This window comes from Populus nigra, chromosome 2 (genome assembly GCF_951802175.1).
Source record: "Populus nigra chromosome 2, ddPopNigr1.1, whole genome shotgun sequence".
NCBI classification, from domain to species: domain Eukaryota; kingdom Viridiplantae; phylum Streptophyta; class Magnoliopsida; order Malpighiales; family Salicaceae; genus Populus; species Populus nigra.
In genome coordinates this window covers 48583094-48607533 of record NC_084853.1, presented here as the reverse complement: position 1 = coordinate 48607533, position 24440 = coordinate 48583094, and the positions used below count along the sequence as shown (strand labels likewise).

Sequence of the window (24440 nt, the reverse complement as noted above, 5' to 3'; positions counted from 1 at the left end):
ACACTAGACCTGATATTTCTTATGCAGTACAACAGGTTAGTCAGTTCATGGCTTCTCTGAGGCACCTCCATATGGCTGCTGTTAAAAGAATAATTCGTTATGTTCATGGCACAATTCGAAGAGGACTTTGCTATCCTGCTGGTACTTCTCTTGATCTTATTGCTTATAGTGATGCTGATTATGCCGGGTGTTCTGACACTCGGCGTTCAACTACTGGTTAATGTATGTTCCTTGGCCCTGCACTTATTTTCTGAAAGAGCAAGAAACAAGACCGTGTTTCCAAGTCCTCTACTGAGTCTGAATACAGGGCTATGTCCCAAGCTTGTTCCGAAATCATTTGGCTCCATGGGCTCCTTGCTGAGCTTGGTTTTCAGCAGTGCACTCCTACTCCTCTTTTTGCCGATAATACAATTGCTATACACATTACCGCCAATCCTATCTTCCATGAGCGCACGAAGCATATTGAGGTGGACTGCCACTTCATTCGTGACGCATTTGCAGCTCAAACTATATCACTTCCACATGTGTCCAGCAATCTTCAGGTGGCTGATGTTTTTACCAAGACTCTCACACGACAATGTCATCATTTTCTTACGACCAAATTGGTGCTTATGGATAAGCCCACATCAATTTGAGGGGGGATGTCAATAGAAAGGCTGAAGTCAAGCATACAGCTGTAAATGCTTAAATAGGAATATAAATGCTTAAATAGGAAATTTACCTTACTATATTTAGCTTTCTAGATTTCCTCTTTGTAATTACTATGTACAGCACAACAGCACTACTTTTCCTATATATAATGAAAGCCCAGTCGAAAGGTAGGAGGTAATTCAAACAAATCTGTTAGGAAAGGCAATACATAAACAAATGAAAGGCTTGCAAAGAAGTAAGGGGAAAACTAGATCAATTGAATAACAACACCATCACAGAGCTATAAGTATTTAAATTGATCGAAAAGCCAATGAACAAAAGAAAAGACAACAACCACAAAAGAAAAATGTAAAGATGGGCGGTAGACCTTTTTTTCCTAGGATTGATTGAAAAGAAAATTGATGAGAAAGAAAACTGAAATAATACACTGCATTCTTTCGCTTCAATGTATAAATGATCTAGTTCTTGAATAACAACAGCCAAACACCAAACATTTAGCGAATGACTTAAACATAGAATTGTAGACAACTAGAGAGAATGAGTGAGAGGGAACCAAGAGAGTTGGTACGTACATGACTTCGACTGACTCCAAGTCAAGATTTGCTAGAAATTAGTAAACACTTCAACATTGGACAAAATCTTCAGCACCTATATGTGATGCGACCCCTTCGTCTACAAATGGTCACTTTCTTCTCATACTTAATGCCACGATGCATACACCTCAGCCCTGTCAGAAGCTACAAAGACAAGAATCTCCAGAAGTGAAACCACTTTCTATTTCCTGTCCAAACATATGAAATAAATAAATTTATTAAGACATCAATCATGTGTAATCACTTTTCATATAGGAAGCATATATATCGAGAACACTGCTTAAAAAATTTGTAATTCGTGCCAATAAAAAAATGTGGCAAAATTTATATAATACGCCTAGCAAAACAAGCTATTATATTGTCAGTTCTCTTTTTTTAAAGTGAAATGGAAGAATGGAGCCTGCTGGAAAACAGGGAGAACCAGATTGACCCAACTCAACAATCTCCCCACCCTAGTAAACTGGTGAGAAAGGGAAATAAGCAAAAAAAACACAGTTACCAAATCAATGAAGGGAAGCAAAAATTGAAAAAGAAAAGGGCTACTGAAAATTTCAGCAAGCTTTGAGCCATTGTAGGTGCACGCACTCTCTATCCCTCACATATGTGCACACACATGCACAGACATCCATTTCCAAACATAATCACAAATGGACACACACGTGTTCAATTGGAATGCATCATGAAGTAGGCAGCTTAAGCATTTACATGTCACAAATGTAGTTAACAAGCCACAAAACAAGGATTTTTTGTATGTACTATTTACATCAATAAAAAGCTTACAAACAAGTTAACTGTACAGTTAAGAATGTGAGTAGACTCAGCACATGCGGCCATGTCAATACATTTTCACCTGATATTGATTCCACAGATGGCTCTTCAAATGCACACTGTTTTGCTAATGGCAACATGGCAGACACTACAACCAAAAACAACTGTAAGTTCACAAATATCATCCCAAATCCTCATGCAGACATGTACTTTCTTAAAAAGCTCCATGTAAACGTAATACTCACTATTGATTCCATAAACATTTTGCCAAAAATCAATGCTTTCACCATATCTGTCTGGATGTGTGACAGGTGCCATGTACAACTGTAAGCAGTATTTAGAGGATATCAGCATTACAAACACACGTGCTTGATTCACAAGTATGAAACCACATATTTTCCAAGCAGGATTCTGCTGAATATTTAACCTAATTACATAATGTAATGGAAGCAAAAAAGGATTAAGTCCACATAATGCTGTGGTATAAGAAAACTTGCCAAGCAGGAAGATAATTTACAGTTGCATTTGATGGAAGAATAAGGCCTCCATGCTTCAGCCAGTGATCTCTGGCAGTGATGACACTTCCCAGCATGCTCTACAAATCAAGAGAAAAAGTCCTCTAGATGGTAAACATTGCATGTGATATGGCAATGAGGGGGGAGGGGAGCACACCGGTGCACAAAAGGTTCGATACCATAATGTCATGCGCATACCATAATATAAGACAAACCATTATCTCACATTCTCTAAGATAAGCTATTCTTGACTAATAATTTGTGAATTTTGTCTTGTATTTATTAAAGCTTGCAATTTCAGATGCAAGATGGGGACAAAATATTTTGTCCTTATTGCATTTTTCTGTGAATCAATTATGCGCAGGAGTAAAATTTAAAGGATGCTGATTTTAGAATACTAACTTGTATAATATGCACACTACTGATCATGTTATGTGATATTGCGAATGTTCTTTTCATTTTGACAAATGAACACCATTAGACACATCAACATCTCTTTCCCTCCCCCCTAACAACAGTGAGAGTATTGATAAAATCCTTTTTTTATTGAAAAAGAATGTTAAAAAACAGTCATCACAAGCCACATAGACAGTAACAACCAAACAGCTACGTAACGCACTGAAAATGTAATACAAAAAGATGAGCATTAGTGTAACAAAGTACCTTTACAGCAAAATCACTTGCATCCACTGCATTAGGCTGGTGAAACAATATCTTTCAAATGTGAGGCACGTGTAGATTGAAACTCATGCAAGTACAGTGTTAAAATGGTGTCTGTGTGTCTATCACCTTAATTGAAAGTCAAACCTAATGAAAGAAGCAGAGTGCTTTCTCTAAATAGTAAATACAATAAAATACAGCAACTCCTAGTTTTCTGGAGACAACTTAACAGAATACAGAATTTTGGAAGGAATCAACTCATAATGGCCACTTCAGGAATTCAGGAGAGAGATATAAAATTTCTAAGATAGAGCCTTCTGATATATATATATATATATATATATATATATATATAACAACATCAATTCTAAAGTTTGAATATTTCTACAAAGAAAGAACATTGCATCAACATTTAACCATTGGCATTTCCCATGCACCATGTAAAATGACCATGGAATATGAGTTCAATTGTTGTATTCATCTATCACAGACAAAGCTTATGAGACAATACCTTGCAACATGGATGGCAAGCGACATGAATCATTTTTGGACATAGGTGATGATTATTTATGCAATTCATTAATACACTTCCAAAGTCACTAGAAAATGCATTGCCATGTAAAAGAATTGCTCAAATATATCTTACCCGTTTTGCCCCATCCTGAGCACACAATATTGAAAGAATTCCTGTGCCACAACCAACATCCACGACAACCTGAACAAGTGTTCGAATTGAGGAATCAGGACACATACTGCACAAATATTCCTAAAATTTCTTGCCACTAGGCAGAATGTTGATGTTCAACATATAAGATTTTGAAGCTTTTTTCTTTCACTGTATGACATTATATATTTCATGGTCTTAAAGCATATGGAATCATATATCTTACGTAACTGTTGGGATTAAATCAAAGAGTTACTTGATAAATGCTCTATGCCAAGGCGGCAAGCAGACAGAAAGCTTAATGCAACATAGTTTTACATCAAGAAGAGCACAATATCATAGATTAACAACTAAATACTGACCATGATGGCATTAATTGCCTTCTATCACAATCTGATGGTGAAAGATTGCACCCCTATATGCGTTTGTCCGCACATGATCCTGCATACATAGAATAAAAACTTGAACATTTTTGTATCATTCAATAAGAAACTCTTGACTGCGAAAAGAAAAGCCCACAAATGAACCAAATTCCTAACTTCCAAACACAAAATACTTCTCAATTAACAATGTCAAGCCACGCCAACTCAACCATTCCAAAAATGATAAAACACACAAAACTACTAAGTGAAACCCCACAAAACCTACCAAAATCTTTCAACAAAACAAAGCATAAAACCCATTTCACATTCAAGAAACAGAATTTCAACACTAACAAAACAAAGAAACATTACCAAAAAACCTTAAACTCCAAAATCCTGCACTTATACATCAAACAAAACAGCCACAAGAGAACCTAAAACCATAAACCCTTGTAGAAAAAACATAACAATTTACCAGACAAACAAAAACCCAGATACAAAAACTTAGAACAGATTAATAAATATTGAAGCCTTTTTTTTTTCTTACCTTAATCATCTACTCATGGATAGCAACATGAGCATAATTGTGAAAGTAGGCCGTGTCAAACTCTGTACAAGGAGTGACATTTTGTTCCTCACCAACCACATCACGTGAGTTGCCAAGTGCTCTTCTAACTCGGTCTCTTTGACTCATCCGAGTTGCTGCTGCTGCTTGATGTTTTGGTAGTAACTGTTACTGTTACTGTTACTGTTACTGTTACCTGAGCTTGAATACATTCTGGCCGCAAGAGAGATGGAGAGAGAGGACTAACGGTGGCGTTTTTTTTATGGCCCGAAAAGGATACGGGTCAAAAGTTTGCATCTTGAAAATGGTGTACGAATAAAAATCAGGACTTTGCTCATTTTTATGAAAGCCCAATTAGAATTTTCATGGGTTTTTTTCCTTAATGATCATTTAAGTTTTTGTTTTTTAGGAAAAAGATCATCTAAATTATGAAGCGAAACGTTTTTTTCTTAGCACCATGTTTTTTTTGGTAAAAAAATCTAAATTAAAAAAAAAAACCTCCCACCCGATCATTATGAGACAAACCAACATTGTAATATCATGGAATAAAAAAAAAAACAAGATTTCAATAAGAGAATCGAAAAGGAAAAGTTTTTTAAAATAATATGAAAAGCCATAATTTACTAAACAATATATCAGTTATTTTTTCACAATGAGTATGAAAAATTGTAAAATCCTCTAATACGATTTATTTAAATGCTATTTAAATATATATATTGATTTGTACTAAATATTATTTAAGCTATGAGACTTATAAAAATTATAAAACAAATACACTCGATGTAAGTAATTATCATGTTTTTTAGTATTTTATTTTTATTGAAATTCTAGAATACCTTTGAATTTCAAATGATTTTCATGATACTATATTAATAAACTCACAAACCTAATTTTATTTATAATATTGCAATATTTTATGCAATAAGGACTAAATAAAGTTTGAATCAAACCAAGAGCACAGCAAAAATTTTGCTCGTTTCAATACTTTTAAATTTCCATTTCAGAAATCATAGCCAACGTAACAATATATATATTGCAAAAAAGACCAAGAAGAAATTTTAAGCCAAAAAAAAACCTAAAAAACGAAGGTAAGGACCCACGAGACAAGGTCACATAAAGCCCTTCCTTAAACCCCATAGTAACAAAAGCCCCCCAGCACAGCCTCTCTCCTCGCAGCCTCTCTCTCTTTGGTGCCCGATTAAACTGCACTCAAGAGGCAACAATGGCGGGGTTCGTACCTCCAGGTACAACGTTGTTAGGCAATGAAGCTACATCAGAAGCAGCCAAAAAGATCAATGAGGTTCACAAAAAAGTTGATTACTTGAACCTTCCTTGTCCAATCCCCTATGAAGAACTCCATCGTGAAGCACTCAGTTCAGTTTCTTATCTCGTTTTCTATCTTTATTTTCGTTATCGATCTGTTTATTGGAATGGGTTTTTGTTTTTTGTGGTTGTTTTAGTGATTAATCTGACTGTGAAACCCTAATAGGCTTAAGTTTTGGCTGGTCTTTTTTGGGGGGTTTGGTTTATAAAGTTTTTTTTATTGGTTTTTTGTGGTTATTGAGGTGAATCAAAGATGGGTTTTGGTCACGTGTTGAGAGTTTTTTGCGTGGAGTGAAGTGGGACTGTGTGACTTTGAGATTTGAAGGAAGTGTTTTGGGTTTGTGACATTTTGTGGATTCTGATGTTTTAGTGTCTTGAAATTGTCATTCTTGCTATGATGTTGTGGTTAGTTTTGTCAAAGGTGGAAAAGAAACTAAGTTTTGGATTTGGATTTTATTAAAAAAAAGTGTTTGATTCAGGTTATTATGATTGAATTTGGTACGAAGTAGATTACTGTTAATAACGAGAATGATGGTTAGTTCTTGGTGCTAACGAGAGTTTGTCTTTTGAATCTTTTACATTCATGGTGCTTCATGGGTCAACTGTGCTAGCCAAACCTGTGTGGAAGGGTGACATGCCTTAAGCTTTAGACACTAATTCCTTAAGAATGTCGCATATCATCGCGTGCTGCATTTTGAATGCTATATAATAAATTACAGTCATTCAGAAGATCTAGTTGCTGAGTCTTATTGTGTAAGTGGTGGTAATGCATTTCATTTTAGAAGTTTAGGGTGGAAAATGCTCTCCTTTTTAATATGTTTGATTTCTAATTTCCAAAAAATGTTTATGCAGTGTCTTTGAAGCCTGAGTATTTTGAGGGGATGCGTTTTGATTTTACCAAAGGACTGAATCAGAAATTCTCTCTCAGTCATAGGTAGTTTTGGCTTCTTTTTGTTTCAAATTCTTTTCAGACATTTTAATTCATTTTTTATCCTGGAGTTTGGCACTAACTTTTTTCACTATCTCCTAGTGTGATGATGGGGCCTATGGAAATTCCTTCTCAATCTTCAGAAGCCATCAAAATCCCTACTGCTCACTATGAGTTTGGTGCTAACTTTATAGACCAAAAGGTGGGCTGTCAGCGACATATTTTCCTTTCCAATTCATTTACTAATGAACCCTCTGGGATTATCATGTCATAATTTCAATTGAGTGTCTTTATCGGGTCTCCGTAGACAATGCTTATCGGGAGGGTTTTGACTGATGGGAGAGTAAATGCAAGAGTGAAGTGTGATTTGACTGATGATCTTGCTTTAAAGGCTAATGCTCAGGTGAAATATATGCTCATCTCACCTTATTTTTGGACTTCTTTTCTTCTCTACCCCTGTTTTTTCTTTTTTCCTAATGCTAGCAAAAGTTATGATTTGCATGTAAACTTTTTAAATTATGTTATATTCTTTTCCATGCAGCTTACAAATGAGCCTCACATGTCCCATGTCATGTTGAACTTCGATTACAAGGTGAAGCTCTCTTTACCATTTAGATCTGTACATATTTTTTGCATGATTATTCTCCTCTCACAAACAATGGAAGTTGGTGTGCCAGACATTGTTTTACTTTAAGCATCTATATCGTTGTCAACTGTATTCAAGATGAATTTATCATGCTTCTCTTCCTGCTTATACTGTTGTTTTACCTCATACAGGGTAAAGACTACAGGAGCCAGTTGCAACTAGGAAATGGTGCCTTATTTGGTGCCAGTTACATTCAGGTACAGTATGTTAGATATATGATCGTTCTTGGTATCAAGCTCTATAATTTGGTTACTTTGATTCAGAGCATGCTGTTCTCTTAAAACAGTTTATATAGAAAGGGTTTTTTTTTCCAGTTATACTTAATGGTGGTTTCAATTGTCATTATCTTTCATGATGCTCAGTAGCTTACAAAGGACCTCACCTCTTCCTCCTCTTCAGTTGCATTTTTATTGCTATATGCTCATTGTTGTTTTTTTTATCGGATCTTCATAATGCAGAGTGTGACCCCTCATATGTCTTTGGGTGCTGAAGTATTTTGGGCTGGTCAGCATCGAAAATCTGGTGTTGGATATGCTGGTCGGTATGAGACGGACAAGATGGTAATTGGTTTGGCACTCATCCTTTATTGCATGAGCTATCATTGTTCAATTGTTGTGTTTGAGTACTGTGTAAGGTTCATTGACTCTTGTAACTTGCATCGATATACAAGCAAAGGTCACCTATCATTTGCCTTCTGATTTCCATAAAACCTATTTCTTCACTCAATGACTTGTTTCTAAGTGCTGGAGTGGCGTCAAATACTCAGCATGCCTTTTTCAAGGCATTGGACAAGTATCCTGTTTTTCAATTCCATAATTGGAGTCCTAATGGGCCTAGTGAGTTGATCTCCATGTGCTAGAGATCTGATGACTTACTGACAAGGTTCATCTCTTTAATTATCAAGAACTATATGCTGAATGAAATCAGATGTAAAAAAAATGTAAACCGGAGCAGGTTCTTCTTTTATGCCCAGTGTGCAAAATTAAATGTCATGTGTCATTTTCACTATTATGAGGTTTTATGCAATTTTTTATAATGAAAGAGATGTCTGGTCTATAGCCATAATTTTGCAGAGCAAGAAGGATAAAGAGGAAAGCCTATTGATCTCTGCTTAGTTGGCACTCTAACTGAAACACCAAGCTTGTAAATCCTGTGCATTCACCTTTTGTCATAGATTTTTCAACTCATTAAACTTGCACAAACTTGTATCGGAATTCTTACCTGTACATGTGTGTTTCTTGCTTTGACTGGACAATATAACATCTTTGCCCACAGGTTGCTGCAGGGCAAGTTGCTAGCACTGGATTGATGGCTTTGAGCTACGTGCAGAAGGTTTCTGAGAAGGTAGTCTGTTTCTTGAGAAAACTGTAATTTTTATCTAAATAAATTTCTTACATTAATCTTCTCTGTTGATATTAAGGTTTCACTAGCTACAGACTTCATGTACAATTACTTATCAAAGGATGTGACTGCTAGTGTTGGCTATGATTATGCCCTCAGACAAGTAAGTGGAGTGATGTCAGTTTTTCTTCCTTTTTAGAAACTGAGTTGTAGCATATGGATACCTGTGTCATTTCAGCTCTCTTTTCATAAATTGAGGACTGATTTTGGTTAAAGTGAAAATTAATATTTCTCAAAACAACGGGCATGAAGAAATTGAATTTGTGGGTGTGGTGCCACTGGATTTAAAGTATGTTATTTGTCATTTATTTTTAACATGTCCATTAGATATATTGATATTTCATTATGTTTGGAGTGTCAACATATTATTGCCTAGGTTGTCTAGATATCTCTGACTGTAACCTTGATCATCAACCCTGATGGGCCTAAAATCTTAAACTTGCCTGTATTGAATTGATTCTGATTTTGGTGGTTATTTCAGGCCCGTTTGAGAGGAAAGATTGATTCCAATGGATGCACATCCGCCTTCTTGGAAGAACGCTTGAATATGGGTCTCAATTTCGTTCTTTCTGCAGAGGTATGGGACCATGGTATCTTTAGATTCTTAGCATGATGCTTCAGCTTTTCTTGGCACTTCTGATAAATTATCTCAGCTTCTACCAGCCATTTATATGTGCACACACTTCAAACAGATTTTCACAAAGCACCATCCCCTTTCTTCTCTTCCTTCTCCGAGGTTTTTGAGTCATAGAAGTATCCTAAGCAGTTCTGAATTTACATTTTGCAGTTGGATCATAAGAAAAAAGATTACAAATTTGGATTCGGGTTGACAGTGGGCTAATTTAAAGAGCTGAAGGCATCCGACCTTGTATCAGCAAATTCCGCATAAAACCTGCTGCTCGCAGCTTGGCAAATTCCTGCGTCAACCTTGCCTTTTGTTTGAACAGTTCCTTCTCTTTGCCTACTTTGAACTGTTTTGAGAAAACATTATTTGTGCAGCAGCAGCAGCTGCAGCCGGAACAGGTTTAGCTGCAAGTAGTATTCATTGAATTGGTATAATTTTGCCTGCATTTCTATAGCTCTACTATGAAATTATCGAAGAGAAGCGTCCACGCTTCTCATTTCGAATCAGTAACATTTCCTTCATGCTTATTTTCTTGAAATCAAAGAGTCTTGATTCCAAACCAAGAACAGAAACACAAATCAGTGACATTTTTTTTTTCATATTTATTTTCAACCGCCACTGAGAATTTTTAACCAAAATAGGGGCCCTTTACATGTTATTAATCAAATAAATATTTTCTTAATGATGCTTAACTACCCCTGCAAACGGTAGTCTCTCCTAATCCTCTACCTGAACAGATTTTTATTCCTCCATGTAAATCATTTTCAAGTAATTTGGAATGGAAAAAGAAATTAATTGTCTTGTAGACATGAAAAGCAGTCACCAAGGAAACAAAAGGTTGGATGTGCGGTCTGTTTTGTACAATGATCGATCTTATTTATAGATTTAAAGTAACATCATATAATTATACAACTATTAAAAATAACTATCAATGTAGTTTAATTCTGACAAACACATGTGAACTAACTTCTGCCAATAAAATAAATTAAAAATAAATCATATTATTGAAAATTTTTGTTTCAAGTTTCAATATTTCATATTATACATATCCATATACAACTCATTATGTAACCCCACAAAAAAAGATCTGAAAATCATGACATTCATTATAATTCATTATAACTCATTATGATAAGCTTTATTTCTTCTATTCAATACATTATATTCCAACAAAACAAGAAAGATACGAAGCCAATAAAGAAAAAAAAAGTGGTGCCAAACAATTAGCCGCTAACGAACGTGGATCAGGGCAGATTAACGAACAATATTTCCTTGTTTTGGATTGTTACCATTTCTTTCCCCATTATAAAAACTTTAAATTTAAATTTAAAATCTTAATAAGATTTATTTTTTTTTTTAAAAAAAAAACTGATTTATCTCCTCTTACATGATTTTTTGAGAAACGATTTGCCAATACTCTTTCGGTCTTAAAAAATTCTACATTAGAATGATGCAATGATCATAATGACCATCAATATGATGAATGGCTGGTTGAACAAAATTACCGGAAGCCATGATAATTTAATTGGAGACTCTTTTCTACCATTACTGGATACTAAAGCTGCTTCTTTTCTTTTCTTTTTTGCTACGTTTCTCACTGGCTTTGCTAAAACGTGCTTTCGTCACCTTAAGTATCTAACAATTGCTATTGGAAGCTGCTGTTACTTATTTTATTTCACCATCAATTCTATAAGTAATTCTTCATTCAAAACTTTGATACCAAATGATTTTGAAAAAGAAAACTTGCTACTGCTGTTAACGTGTCAATTCTAACTGCTGCTGCTTTTGCTGTCTGCGAGTCCAAGTTACTGCTACGAAGAAAAAACTGCTACTGGTTGGTCTGAGATTCAAGCTGCTGCTGTACTCGTCTACTGTTGCCGAAAACACTGCTATTGTCTAAGGGAGGAAAGGCTGCTACGTTCTTCTATCTTCTATCGTAATAACCTAAGCTTTATATCAATTGTTGAAAACTAAACACATAAATATTAAGAACCTCCCAATATTTATTGATTAATTCACTCGTAAGTATTGGAAATTGCATTTTCTTTTGTTATTTGTATTTGGAGGCAGAGGATTGAGTCGTCCCAATATGCTGTTTAAAACTGGCTGTGCACGTAACAAAAGCTTAGTGACAGTTTCGCAATATGGCCATTGAAAGTGACAGTTTTGAAAGCAAACCATGGCCGACTTGGTAGTTCGGAATATGAAGGAAAGACCAGCTTTCCTTTTGTGTCCAGAAAGCTACTTTGCTTTAGATTAAATGAAGTTGAGTGAACTGCAGTTTTCAGATTGTCCGGTGCGATGATGGGCTGCTGCTCCTAGTTTGCTAGTTACAGGGTCGTTTGGCGATTGATTTCTTTGGCTAAAAGAGGTGGTTTTGTCGCTCAGCTGGGGCAGAAAAAGCTCGATCGATGCGTGTTGAGGCTGCTGAATTTGCTCCATTTGAGGATCGTCATCAAACACGTTGCTGACCAAAAGGTTATACCGGTTTTATTAGTGAGCCTGTACACCCTGAAGCAAATGTGGAATATTTTGAATTGGTTTAAATCTTCAATCTTGGGAGGAGGCACTTTGTACAGGTTGTTATAGCCCTTGTTGAAACCATAATGGTGAGCTGAAGAGCCAGCGAAGATTTTAGCAGTTTTCCCAATCATGAGAAAAATGGTGACATCTTGTGCATCAGTGACTATACAATCAACTTTGAACCTGGTGGAAATAATACATTTGTTAGAGAAGAGGAATCAATGATAATTTAAAGACTTGACATCTTCTCTCCATTCTCCGGGGTTTTTGAGTCATATAAGTAACCGAATTTACATTTTGAAGTTGGATCATAAGATAAAAGATTACAAATTTGGATTCAGGCTAATTTAAGGAATTGAAGACATCCGACCTTGTACCAACAAGTTTCGCATCAGCTTGGCAAATTCAAGGTATGCCAAAGCAGCAGAACCCAAAGCAGGGTCAGAATATAATGGCACAGACATTCTGCAGAAAAGCAGACTGTTAAGCAAACGATAACCCAAGTTTTTCTTTGTTTTCGAACTATGATTTTCTCCATAAACCCTCCTTACCATCACTTAAATTTCGATGCAACACTAAAATCATCGCTCTTAATTACTGTATAATCTTTTGCTCATCCTTAATTTGCTCGTAAGCTTATCCTCACATTTTGATATATTCTTGATTCTTGATTAATTTGTTGTTCATATAGATACTGGTCTTGATGTTTAGTGTTTGTTTTTTTTCTCCTACTTGGCAACACTTTTTTTTTTCATTAATTAAATATACATCGAATCATTAGATCAGCTCTAGACACACTCACTTCACTTTTACTCTGCTCTTGCTCACATTTTTGTTCTTGTTGCTAACATCACTAAAATCTGAACATGATTGAACATGTTTGTTTAAATTGAGTGTATCTAATTTGATAGTTTGGCGGATTGATAATTGATTTAAATCTCCTTTTTTGTTTTTCTTCGCATGCATATTTTGAGAGGTGAAATTTGAAGATTCACTCAAATATTGCAGATCAAGCCAAACAAGAAGATGAGGACTTTGGTGGCAGCTTGGATATGGTCAATTGCAATCAGTATCAGGTTACGGCAATCAATGATGAGTCGTATGCTCGTCAACAAGACAAAATCCAAATGTATGCCTCCGGTGATGGTGGGCTCGACACACCACTATCATGGTCCGTTGCTGGAATGCGTAATCAATGCTCGGAAGCATACAATTACTTGCCAAAATTAGTAGACTGCAAGAAAGACAGCATACAACAAAAATTATTAAATTTTTCAGAGTTTTCTTTACCGTTAAGGGTTGTAATCTTAGACTTTAAAACCTTAGTTTATTTCACTGTAGTTTATGACAATAAAAATTTAAAGATTGAGGAACCTTATCCATGCTAAATGCTATTCAATTGGTTTCGAGGCAGCTTGGCCTTTTTGATGGACAGATGTACTGACAACAACTTAATTCACATTCTACAATGCAGGAGCGGAGGCCATTGAGGCATAAGGCAACGTCGCAAAGAGCCCAATTGCAAATACTGGATTGAGTGTTCTTTAGCAGAAATCGCAGAACGCTTAACCCATCTAACACTACGTACAAGGTGAAGGCGTAAACAAGATAGTGATAAAGAAATGGATGTTCTTAGAGACTTACCTCGTGATGAACCAACCACTAGATCTATTTCTACGAACTCATATAGACATCATGTTTATATGGACAATGGTATTTACGAAAGGCGAAGCACTAAAGACTTAATTCATAGTCATCCAATTTGTAGACGCGTTTCTTATTATGATGATATTCCTTTCCTTGATAAGAAGTTTTCAAAGACAAGATTTATTATATTGTTGTCAAACTTGAATGCATATTTTTATTTGAATAGGGTTCCTTATTATCAAAAAGTAAGATTTGCCATACACAAACTTACTTGTGGTGCTAAAAAATGGTGGTTTGAAGTTCTGGAATCTAGAGCCCATATTGTTTAGTGTTTAATTCTATCATGACAAGCTTGAGAAAATTATTAAATCTGGAGTTTGTATAAGGTGATTACAAAGAGATTTGATATGAAGCATTTAAACAATTAGATTATTATCGGTTGTCTTCTATTCAACTTCCTCGAATAACAAGGAGGCAAAATGCAGAGGATAAGCAGCTTCAGGTGCCAACAATTCAAGTCGATGATAAAGGAGAGTTGGAAAAAGATTCCATTCCAAACACACACACACAGTGTTCTTGCTCTAGTGGTCAATGTTGTTAATGGTAAATCAGTTACTCCAGATATTAAAGAAGCAGAAATTAAAGCCACAATTACTGTCATTCTTGGAGGAACAACTTAAAGTCACTTAGCATGCTGAAAAATCAGAGAAACATGAAGTAAATGTGAAATCCAAAGAACAATTCGAAGTTAGTAAGCACGTTGAGATTAAACCAACTAATGAAAAATTAGAACAAGTTGTTGGAATTGTTTAGGAAGCTGCGATTGATATTAAAAAGAACTTAGGTGTGGATATGTATTTTAGTTATTTACTTGGTTCGTTTCGGATTTTAATTATTTCTTCTTTTAGTGTTTTTTAGGAGGCTGCTATGATACATTGATATTTCATTTGTTTGGAGTGTCAGCATATTATTTCCTCCGTTGTCTATGTATCTCTGACCAGTAAACTTGATCATCAATCCTATCGGGCCTAAAATTTAAAACTTATTGCCTGTAAACAAGACTAAATCGATACTGATATTGGTGGTTGTTTCAGGCCCGTTCGAGAGGAAAGATCGTTTCCAATGGATAAACATCCGCCTTCTTGGAAGAACGCTTAAATGTGGTCTCAATTTTATTAATTTTTCTGCAGAGGTGTTGGACCTTTAGATTCTTAGCACGATGCTTCAGCTTTTTTTGGAACTTCTGATAAATTATCTTATGTCAGCTTCTACTAGCCATTTATATGTGCACTTCCTTTAATTAAACAGATTTTGCGATCCTCTTTCTTCTCTTCCTTCTCTAAGGTTCTTGAGTCATGCAAGTATCCTAACCAGTTTCGAATTTACATTTGCAGCTGGATCGTAAGGAAAAAGATTACAGATTTGGATTTCGGTCTGTAATCCAGCTCCATATGATAAGAAGAGGCCGTGGAGATCAAGGAGGGTACCAAAACAGAACCCAGGTATCAGGATTTAGCTTTCTAACGTGGGGAAGGCTAAGGTTGCTTGTATGCTTGATGATTAGCTTCTGTTAGTGGATAAGCATTAGGCTTTGTTGGGAGACTAGCAGGTCCTTTAATTTCTGTGCTGTCGTGACAAACTTGGCTTGTATATAAATCATGCATCAGAATAAAGAGGGCAGCATTATTATTCCAGCATGTATGTGCTTTGTTCTTACCCTGAGAGAATAATCTTTCTGTAAAAAAAACTCCATAGTTTTGATTGGGACCTATCACCATAACATGGTCGGGCAGGGCCATCTTGGCAAACATGTGAAGATTAATTAAGGCCTTTATCAAATGTGTCATCGATAGGTCTCTTCCCTGTTATCATCTCCAACAATAGGATCCCATAACTGTAGACATCTCCATCTATTGCAACTCTCTTCCTTGGCCATGATCTGTCACTCAAGAAAGTCCAGATACATGTAAATATAGCTGATAATCTTATTTTATTTTCTTTTTACATGACAGATATACCAGGAGATGAAGTTGTTACAATAAAATGTTATGATCAAACAAAGAATTTAGTGAATTATTCAATTAAGATGTTGGCAATGTTAAGAGGAATATGAGCAAAGGAAATGAACAATTTTTACCTGGGGCAGCATATCCAATAGTTCCCTTTATTCCAACCGGGTTGCTTTCAAGACTGTATTCCAAGATGGCCTATCATGTCTGTATCAAGAAGAATATTACTTGGTTTTACATCACAATGAATGACTGGGTTGTAGCAATGGTGATGAAGATAGTCAAGTGCAGTAGCCACATTACTGGCAATGTTGATCCTCTCAAGAAGGTTTGGATGCTGAATCTCACTGATCAGCTGATCATCTCATGATGTGTTTCTTGAGGAGGAAGCAACCATTTCTCCAGACTCCCTTTAGCTTCAAAATTATTACCTTGAAAATCAATGCTTGAGCAAGAAGTTATGATCTCCACCAGATTTCGATGCCGAATGTTTCTCAAGGCTCCACATTCATCTATGAAACTCTTAGACGCTCCACGACATTGCAGGTTAAGAACTTCGATTGCAAATAGCTAGTGTTCCATCTTCATCAATGTTTCCTTTGTACACAGTGCTAAAACTACCATCTCCAATCAAGTTGGTTGTAGAAAATCCATCGGTTGCTTTAAAGAGCCTTTCATAAGGGATCTAGATTTGAGGAAAAGGACTTGTTTATACTTTTAGGCATTGAATCTGCGCGTATAAAATAAAACATAATTAAAAATAAATAAAATATAAATTGAAAAATAATGTCCATGAACTAGCTCGTTGAAAACATACAAATAAAATACATAAATAATGATTTATCTTATTTATAGACTTGAAAAACGCAATAAAATCATACAATTCTTTAAAGGTAGAAAAAAAAATTTGGTATGTATTATGTTTTATTTAATAATTCGTCTTATTTATAGATTTAAAACAACAAAACTATATTGTTTGGTTATTAGTTAATTAACTTCTATCAATAAAACCAAATTTAAAAGATAAATAATAAATAACAAGACTCTCAAGTAATCCACACGGATGACTCTAGGTAGTGTTTGGTTAGTATTTTAAGACAAAAAAAAATATTTGGTTGAAAAAATAGAAACATAGATAATAAATTTTTGTTTTTCACAAATCAAAAGCATAGTTTAGTATAGGAAAACCACTTTATTAGATAACTAAGTTATATATATATATTTTAATTCTAATGTCCGAAATTAACTTAACGCATCAAATGGCTCTTATTATCTCTAAGAAGGGCAAATTCATTGCCTTTGGGCAGGGCCAAAAAGCACCAAAGAGGGCACCATAATCTCATACTAATTGTTTTCAATCTTGTCCATCGAAACACAAAATTACACCTAAGGCAGAGGACATACCATTGTCTAGATGTAGGAAGCACACCTTTAGCAGCACACACCACCCTCTAGATGTAAGATCCAAAACCACAAAAATTAAACTGAACCCAATCTTTGAACTATAACTTTCATTTTCAATCAACATCTACAAAAGATATCAATTCTGTCAATCTCTCGCATGCAGGAGCACTCAGGTCCCTCAATGATCTGCTATATATTTTTATGGCAATTCTGTCAATCTCTTGCATAGAGGAGCACTCAAGTCCCTCAATGATCTGCTATATATAAGAGATTGAGGAAATCTGCTGCAAGGAAAACTGTGAAAAGAACAATGAAATGGAAATCTTTCTCTTTTTTCCCGGTCTACCATTACAAGGCCTTTCACTAAGCATTGCATCTGAACGTTTTTTCCAAGAGTATCAAGGGTCGTTATGCATTCAAGAACAGCCTCTGGCATATATTGCCATTGAGCAAGGTATTTCATTTTTTTTTTTCGTGTGCAAGTTTTTGGTTTCTTAGTATTGTATTTTATTTCTTGCTTCTTTTTTTTTTTTTTTTGATTTACGTGGGGTGTCCGGGCCAGCTTACGCGCACCACGACTATTCCCCACGGCTCGCTGGACATCCTGCAAGCCCAGGAGCATGTAAGGCACCGCGGGGGTGACAGACGTGCACATAGAAGGTCGAACCCGGGACGAGGGCGGAACAAGTCACACGAATTGACCACAGCAGCTAAACCCTCAAGTGCGGGTACACACGAGGACTCGAACTCAGGACACACAGGCAGGACAAAGCCTGCCAAGGCCACTGAGCTGCAAGCCTCGTGTGTTTTCTTGCTTCTTTAATTGTGTTGGAAGGGTCCCTTTTTTGGCTTCATGCAGTTAACTTGCTTTCTGTGATTTTATTCATCAAAAATGGAGAAAGTCGATGCTTCTCTTTCGAGGTGGTTAACATTGTTGATTTGGTTCTTCTTCATTGTCAAGCTCGCCGCTGCTTCAAGGTATATATGATCCCCCATGATCATATTCTTCCTTTTCAGTGTTACTTTACTGTGCTTTTGTTGGAAGATTTTACTCCTCGTCCCTTTCCCTTACCTTTCTTCACATTTCACATGGATGGAGCTAGGCACTGCCTTGAAACAGAGGAGCTTTAATTTATTTATTTTTTTCTCATTTTATGCTCATAAGAGAGGAGAAAATGTTTCTCAACATTTTATTCTGAAGAAAAACTGAGAATTAATTTTGTACTCTTCTTCTGCCCTGCAAACATGATTAATTTTCAAGCATAATAAAATGATCGTTTCTTCTGCAACTCCCTACAAATTTTATCTACAGAGAATGTGCCTACGTACGTCTTCCATTACTTGCATTTGCATGGTTTTGTTTTGTATCAACATGGTCAAGAATATATTAAAATCATGTTGAGTTTGATTCATGTAAAGAATCCCTGCGTTGGAGTAACATCTTTTATCTAATTGCAGGAAAATTTTCCAGAGTGAAAACGGTAAATCTCTTGGGGTGCGGCTGCATAAGCATCATCATCGGGTATGTATGGTAATATGCACTGATCACCGTATAAATCTAAACCATTATCTATTCAAATTGAATGATATAGTTGATATTGATATTTTCTGATTTCGTCATTGTAGACTCGCTGTAAAATTATGCATTCTAATCCAAGGATCAATGCTGGTTAATGGAGATCTACCCAAGTTTTGTTTTATTTTTTTTATTTTAATAAAAAAACCTAGGTTTTTTCACTAAATCAACCCGAATTAGCCCTTAATCTCGAGATTGATCAGCCAAGTAAGTTTTATAAATAGAGTTAAATTTCACCCGACTCAGCAAATTGATTCAAAAAAATTTCGTGACCCAAAACTTAATTCCAAGTTAAACTTAAAAAATATTAACTCAAACTCAATCTAGAATCTACCAAGTCAACACCATGAATATTTTAAAAAAAATACAATTAGATATCATTTTAATAAAAAAAAAAAAATTGACCAAATTTCTCAGGTGACCTACATCATTTCATTTTCTAGATAACATGTCTTATAACTATTTTGCAATTAAGTCATATTAAAATAAATAAATAATTAATTACATCATTATTAAAACTTTTTTCTTAGTAAAAATAAGTTTTAAATATTGTCTATTTAAATTTGGCACAGCCATAATCCTATATCTTTTCATATGCTTTTAATTACTGAAGTTACAGTACCTTTCAGATGGTGGTGGATAATGGCCTTGTACAAGTCACTTTGTCTAGTCCGGGCGGTGATATCACCGGAATACAGTACAACGGAATCCATAATGTACTTGAAACCAGGAACAGGGAAGGCAACCGAGGGTACGGCATTTACACTTGCTTCTAATCACATCAAATGTTGTTATGATCATCATGTACTAATTTTACATCCATCTCATTGCGAAAATTGATTTGAGTAAAGGTATTGGGACGTTGTCTGGAACTTGCCTGGAAATCATATAGCTTACGACAGGTACATTCTAGTTTCCACAACTTATATCATGTAAATATTTAAGTGTATTGTAAATTGATTATATATTTATGTTTCTCATGAAACCTCTATAATTCATCACTACTCCGAAGATTGAAAGGAACAGATTTTAACGTTATAATGGAAGATGAAGACCAAGTAGAACTCTCATTCAAGAAGTCTTGGAATTTCACAAATGGGAACTCCTCAGCCCCCCTGAACGTAGACAAAAGGTAATATTTCATGCAAAACCTAAGAGACAAATGCAGTTTGCAGACAATTTTCAAGTGTCTAGAATTATAGTTTATCTGTCTTTGGTAATTGGTTCAAGTTCTTTTTCTTCTTGCAGAAGATAGAACTCATTTGATTGAAAAAAAGAAAAAGGGTAATGCCTTCTCAAAGTTGTTTATAGGCCATTTCAGAAATCCCACCATCAATCCCAGTAGAGTAAACTCACTGGAGATCAAACTAACGGGCCCTTAGTTTTTTTAAAAAAAAAATGTTAAAAAAATATTGTTTTATACATTGGCAATTATGACCTGCTTATTGAAAATATTAATTAGAGCAAAAATATGACTACTAAATAAATACATAATAAACTTGCAAATACATTTTATGAATGGATTTTACATAGCAAGAAACTTCAGATATATATCAACTGTAGTACTTGGAATTAATACAATAACATTGTGAGTTGCAAAATGTATCAATTGTTCTTGTAGTTAACCCAAAATTTGTTTTATGCTCATATTAAAAAAAAAAAAAGTTTCTCCTTTTTGCATTAAATAATTTTCATGGCTTCATACAATTTTATTTCTTGTTAAATACATGAAACTATTTATTGTGTTGGTTTTAAGAGTATAATAAACCTAATATTTGATAAAATTAAAAATAATGATCGTAAATTTACTATTATATACTGCGTACCATGAACAATATGCATATGTTTTTAGGTATTAATGTTAATATTTTCAACATTTTAGGTATATTATGCGACGGGGCAGCTCAGGGGTTTACTTGTATGCCATATTAGAACGCCTAGAGGGATGGCCTGACATGGACATGGATCAAATTAGAATCGTTTTCAAGCTCCAAAATGACAAGTATACATTTTTCTGTTCAGGTTATGGAGAATTGACAGATTAGCAGCACATGCTTACTGCATCTAAAATTAATCCATTAATTGTCAGGTTTCACTTCATGGCAATATCTGACGACAGGCAAAGGATCATGCCAATGCCTCGAGACAGAATCAGTGGTGAGCCTCTTGCATATCCAGAAGCTGTTCTCCTGACCAATCCAACTAATCCACAGCTTGGAGGAGAGGTACTTCTTTAAACTAATGACTTAGTGATCGAGCTACTGGATCCTTCTTTCTTCTTCTTTTTGCAGCAAATATTACGGTGACAATTTTGTTTCTTGTTTAATGTTGATTGCTGGGAACTTGGAAGGTGGACGACAAGTATCATTATTCATGTGAGAACAAAGACAACAGGGTACATGGTTGGATATCAGAAAATCCAACGGTGGGATTTTGGATGATCACACCAAGTGATGAGTTCCGGGCCGGTGGTCCCCTGAAACAAGACCTCACATCTCATGTCGGCCCCACCGTCCTCTCTGTGAGTTTGCTGCTCCTAAAAATTGAAATGAATTTGTTTTTTGTTTGAATTATGATGTTTGAATTGAATAATTCAAAGAACTATGAGGACTAAAATGAAGGGACCAAAGTGTTATGCTAAACCGAATTAAATTGATTGTATGCACAGATGTTTACCAGCACTCATTACAGTGGGAAGGACTTGAACACAAAATATCGAAACGGAAGGCCATGGAAAAAGGTTCTAGGACCGGTATTTGTCTATCTCAACTCCATCTCCTCCCTTGAAGATCCCACAACACTATGGGAAGATGCTAAAGATCAGGTATGATTATCATTTCGTCAAATTAACTAGCAATGACGTCTAACCCTCCACTTCTTCAATGTCATCAATCTCACCCTTCTGATATATATATTACGTTCATCTGTATGCTTCAAATATGTATCAGATGTCTATAGAAGTCAACAGCTGGCCTTACAATTTCCCCCAGTCAGAAGATTTCCCTAGCTCCGATCGACGAGGAACTGTTTCTGGTCAATTACTAGTTGGTGACAAGTAATGGCCCATCTAGCTACTTGTACAGTACAGATTTCTAAATGCTATTTTTTCGAGTGAATAATGCATACTCTACAATGTGTGTCTATAAAAAAATAAAATGATACAGTAACTTAATGACAGCTCCATTATTTAGGTACATCAGTGACAAACCAATGTGGGCGAGCTATGCCTATGTGGGCTTGGCTGCACCAGGAGGGGTGGGTTCGTGGGAAAGAGACGCCATGGTTAAATTCACTGAACTTCTGTTTGTGTATACGATGATTTAGTTAAATATTGAAGGGAGATTTTGTTTAAGGCTTCGGTTTTTCTTTCTCTTTGATCGTTTTCAGGGGTATCAATTCTGGGTTCAAGCCAATGAGGAGGGTCATTTCTTAATTGAAAACATTAGAGCTGGGCACTATAATCTGTATGCCTGGGTTCCCGGCATTGTTGGGGATTGCAGATATGATGTTATTATCCACATCCAACCAGGTAAATCAAAAAAGTTTTTTTTAATAAATCAATACTTTATCTAATTCTGAACATTAAATTTTCCAGTCAATTCCTCTTAGATTTAACAGCATGTTTCTTACATGGCAAAAAGGAAGGTCTTTTATTTCATTTTGATTATTTTGGTATGGTAATAAAGACTAGCAGCTTGTCTTGAATCCTCAAATGCAGGATGTGATGTCAAACTGGGTGTTCTTGTGTACGAGCCTCCAAGAAATGGTCCGACCCTTTGGGAAATAGGAATCCCTGACCGCACCGCTGCCGAATTCTTTGTGCCCGAGACATACCCGACGCTCATGAACAAATTGTTCATCAACCAATCAACTCACAAGTACAGCTTTTTCTTCCATCACTTTAATTGACCATTACTTGGGTGGTCACATTTATTTTATTTCCCATTAAAAGAATTATTATAATAAGAAATCCAGTTTTCTTTTTTTATGTTATTGTATTTGATTGCACCATGTCTTTTTTTTTTAAAATATTTTCTTACCATCATCATATTATCCCCTTTCCATGAAAACAATCATCAATATCATCTCATTAAAATATTATTCCGATTAACTGTAGCGGTCACCGGATTATCATCTCATTAAAATATTTCAATTAACACATAACAGAAAATTAGAAGAAAAAACAAGCAAACGATGGAATATTCCGATTAACTGTAGCAGTCACCGGATAAAGTGCCTGATATTAAAATTCATGTCATCAACAATTTCACATCTTCCTTTTATTTATAAGCTTACAAAAGTATGGTCTGGGAGCATTTCTTGCTGACATTAAATACTTTTAATGGACAGGTTTAGGCAGTATGGACTATGGGAAAGGTACTCAGATTTGTATCCTAAGCATGACCTTATTTACACTATTGGCATCAGTAATTATCATCAAGATTGGTTCTTTGCTCAGGTTCCCAGGTACCCATCGCCCATCCCTTTGTGCTTCTTCTAGCCCATAATTAATTAACAGGCATGATGAGCAGCAGCAGGTTCCAATTATATTGCTGCATTGCTCAGGAACATGGGAAATCATACATATCAAGCCACGACATGGCAGATCAAATTCGAGATAGAAAATGCCACCCCGAGGACTGGAAACTATACACTCCAAGTGGCCTTGGCATCAGCCTCGGCTTCTGAACTACAGGTACCAACGCTGCCCTTGATATTCAATGATCCATCAGTTATCCATGATTGAAAGATCAGCATATTGCAAGCCTCTAATGTCATCGATCGTCGAGGAATTTGTGGATCATGAACAGCGTAAAATAAGTCGATTGGTGATGACTTATGGAAGTGTGTTAATATGTGATCATAGGTTCGGTTCAATGACAGACGAGCCAAAAGACCTCATTTCAGAACAAGGCTAATAGGAAGGGACAATGCAATTGCCCGGCATGGAATTCATGGTCTGTACTGGTTTTATAGCATTAACGTGCCAAGCCGTCTGCTTCGCCAAGGAAACAACACTGTATATCTCACTCAGTCAAGAAGCAAATCCCCTGTTGGAGGAATTATGTATGATTACATTCGTTTAGAAGGGCCTCCAGAAACGGGTCAGAGTGTAGAATGATTTTACAGATGCTTGTTCTTGAGCCTTTTTTTCGTCATTTTTTTTTAATACTCGGCATTGTTTTTTTCTTGTAAGTTTTACGAATCCAACTCAAATGTATTTTTAGATTTTTATTTGTTTATTTATATTTATCCAAAGAGTAATTATTTGTGTCGGATTTTACATGCTCAATCAGTCGGATTTTCTTTTTACGAGGGAGCCTCCGGGCCCTCTCTGCATCTCAAAATAATCCCTTCCCTCCCCTGACCATTATCTCAGTACTTGTTTAGGGTGGCTGGTTTCTTCTCTAGTGGCTGCTTGCCAGAGCAGTGTAGAGCACGTGAATGTGAGAGCCTGTGATAACTTTTTCTTTTTTGGTATTTTTAAAAGGGTGTTTTATTTGAAAAAGAAATATTAAATTAATGTTTTTATAGTATTTTTTTTATGGTTTCGAGATATTAATATAAAAAATTAAAAAA

At 35.6% G+C, this 24440-nt stretch overlaps 3 protein-coding genes across 6 annotated transcripts; 2 read left to right on the top strand and 1 right to left on the bottom strand.

Annotated features, from left to right (window-relative positions):
- Positions 1-1066: 1066 nt before the first annotated feature.
- Positions 1067-5111, bottom strand: LOC133682385 (probable protein arginine N-methyltransferase 6). Of its 4 annotated transcripts, none has more exons than XM_062105714.1 (8): positions 4761-5111; positions 4214-4292; positions 3834-3902; positions 3191-3226; positions 2530-2607; positions 2258-2336; positions 2067-2160; positions 1067-1433 (listed from the first exon to the last, which is right to left on the bottom strand). In XM_062105714.1, exons 2-8 carry the CDS (start codon positions 4214-4216, stop codon positions 1382-1384), a joined length of 411 nt encoding a protein of 136 aa, XP_061961698.1. In that variant the 5' UTR covers positions 4217-4292; positions 4761-5111; the 3' UTR covers positions 1067-1381. The 4 variants fall into 4 exon arrangements, with proteins under 4 accessions (XP_061961698.1, XP_061961700.1, XP_061961699.1 ...); XM_062105716.1 differs by having other exon boundaries at positions 1067-1432; positions 2095-2160; XM_062105715.1 differs by lacking the exon at positions 3191-3226.
- Positions 5112-5897: 786 nt separating this feature from the next.
- LOC133681649 (mitochondrial import receptor subunit TOM40-1-like) lies at positions 5898-10207 on the top strand. The gene is made up of 11 exons (XM_062104740.1): positions 5898-6151; positions 6954-7035; positions 7132-7231; positions 7337-7432; positions 7571-7621; positions 7807-7872; positions 8134-8235; positions 8951-9019; positions 9096-9179; positions 9558-9653; positions 9864-10207. Exons 1-11 carry the CDS (start codon positions 6001-6003, stop codon positions 9915-9917), a joined length of 951 nt encoding a protein of 316 aa, XP_061960724.1. The 5' UTR covers positions 5898-6000; the 3' UTR covers positions 9918-10207.
- A 7586-nt stretch (positions 10208-17793) lies between these two features.
- On the top strand, positions 17794-24132 carry LOC133682311 (probable rhamnogalacturonate lyase B). The gene is made up of 16 exons (XM_062105596.1): positions 17794-18262; positions 18743-18806; positions 19490-19611; positions 19712-19762; positions 19873-19992; positions 20743-20862; positions 20950-21085; positions 21211-21381; positions 21529-21684; positions 21809-21915; positions 22052-22142; positions 22248-22389; positions 22579-22738; positions 23211-23327; positions 23427-23556; positions 23728-24132. The coding sequence occupies exons 1-16, from the start codon at positions 18177-18179 to the stop codon at positions 23980-23982; spliced, it is 2028 nt and encodes a 675-aa protein (XP_061961580.1). The 5' UTR covers positions 17794-18176; the 3' UTR covers positions 23983-24132.
- Positions 24133-24440: the final 308 nt, after the last annotated feature.

Bases quoted from the DNA above. Each gene is read 5' to 3' on its own strand.
- LOC133682385 (XM_062105714.1), bottom strand. The intron at 2,337-2,529 runs GTAAATTATCTT...TACTGCTTACAG, and splicing joins TTCTTCCATCAAATGCAACT to TTGTACATGGCACCTGTCAC. The intron at 1,434-2,066 runs GCTGAGTCTACT...TATGTTTGGACA, and splicing joins GTATTGACATGGCCGCATGT to GGAAATAGAAAGTGGTTTCA.
- LOC133681649 (XM_062104740.1), top strand. From the start codon at position 6,001: ATGGCGGGGTTCGTACCTCCAGGTACAACGTTGTTAGGCAATGAAGCT. The intron at 7,036-7,131 runs GTAGTTTTGGCT...ACTATCTCCTAG, and splicing joins AAATTCTCTCTCAGTCATAG to TGTGATGATGGGGCCTATGG. The intron at 7,622-7,806 runs GTGAAGCTCTCT...TACCTCATACAG, and splicing joins TGTTGAACTTCGATTACAAG to GGTAAAGACTACAGGAGCCA.
- LOC133682311 (XM_062105596.1), top strand. From the start codon at position 18,177: ATGGAGAAAGTCGATGCTTCTCTTTCGAGGTGGTTAACATTGTTGATT. The intron at 19,612-19,711 runs GTACGGCATTTA...ATTTGAGTAAAG, and splicing joins AACAGGGAAGGCAACCGAGG to GTATTGGGACGTTGTCTGGA. The intron at 23,557-23,727 runs GTACCAACGCTG...ATGTGATCATAG, and splicing joins CCTCGGCTTCTGAACTACAG to GTTCGGTTCAATGACAGACG.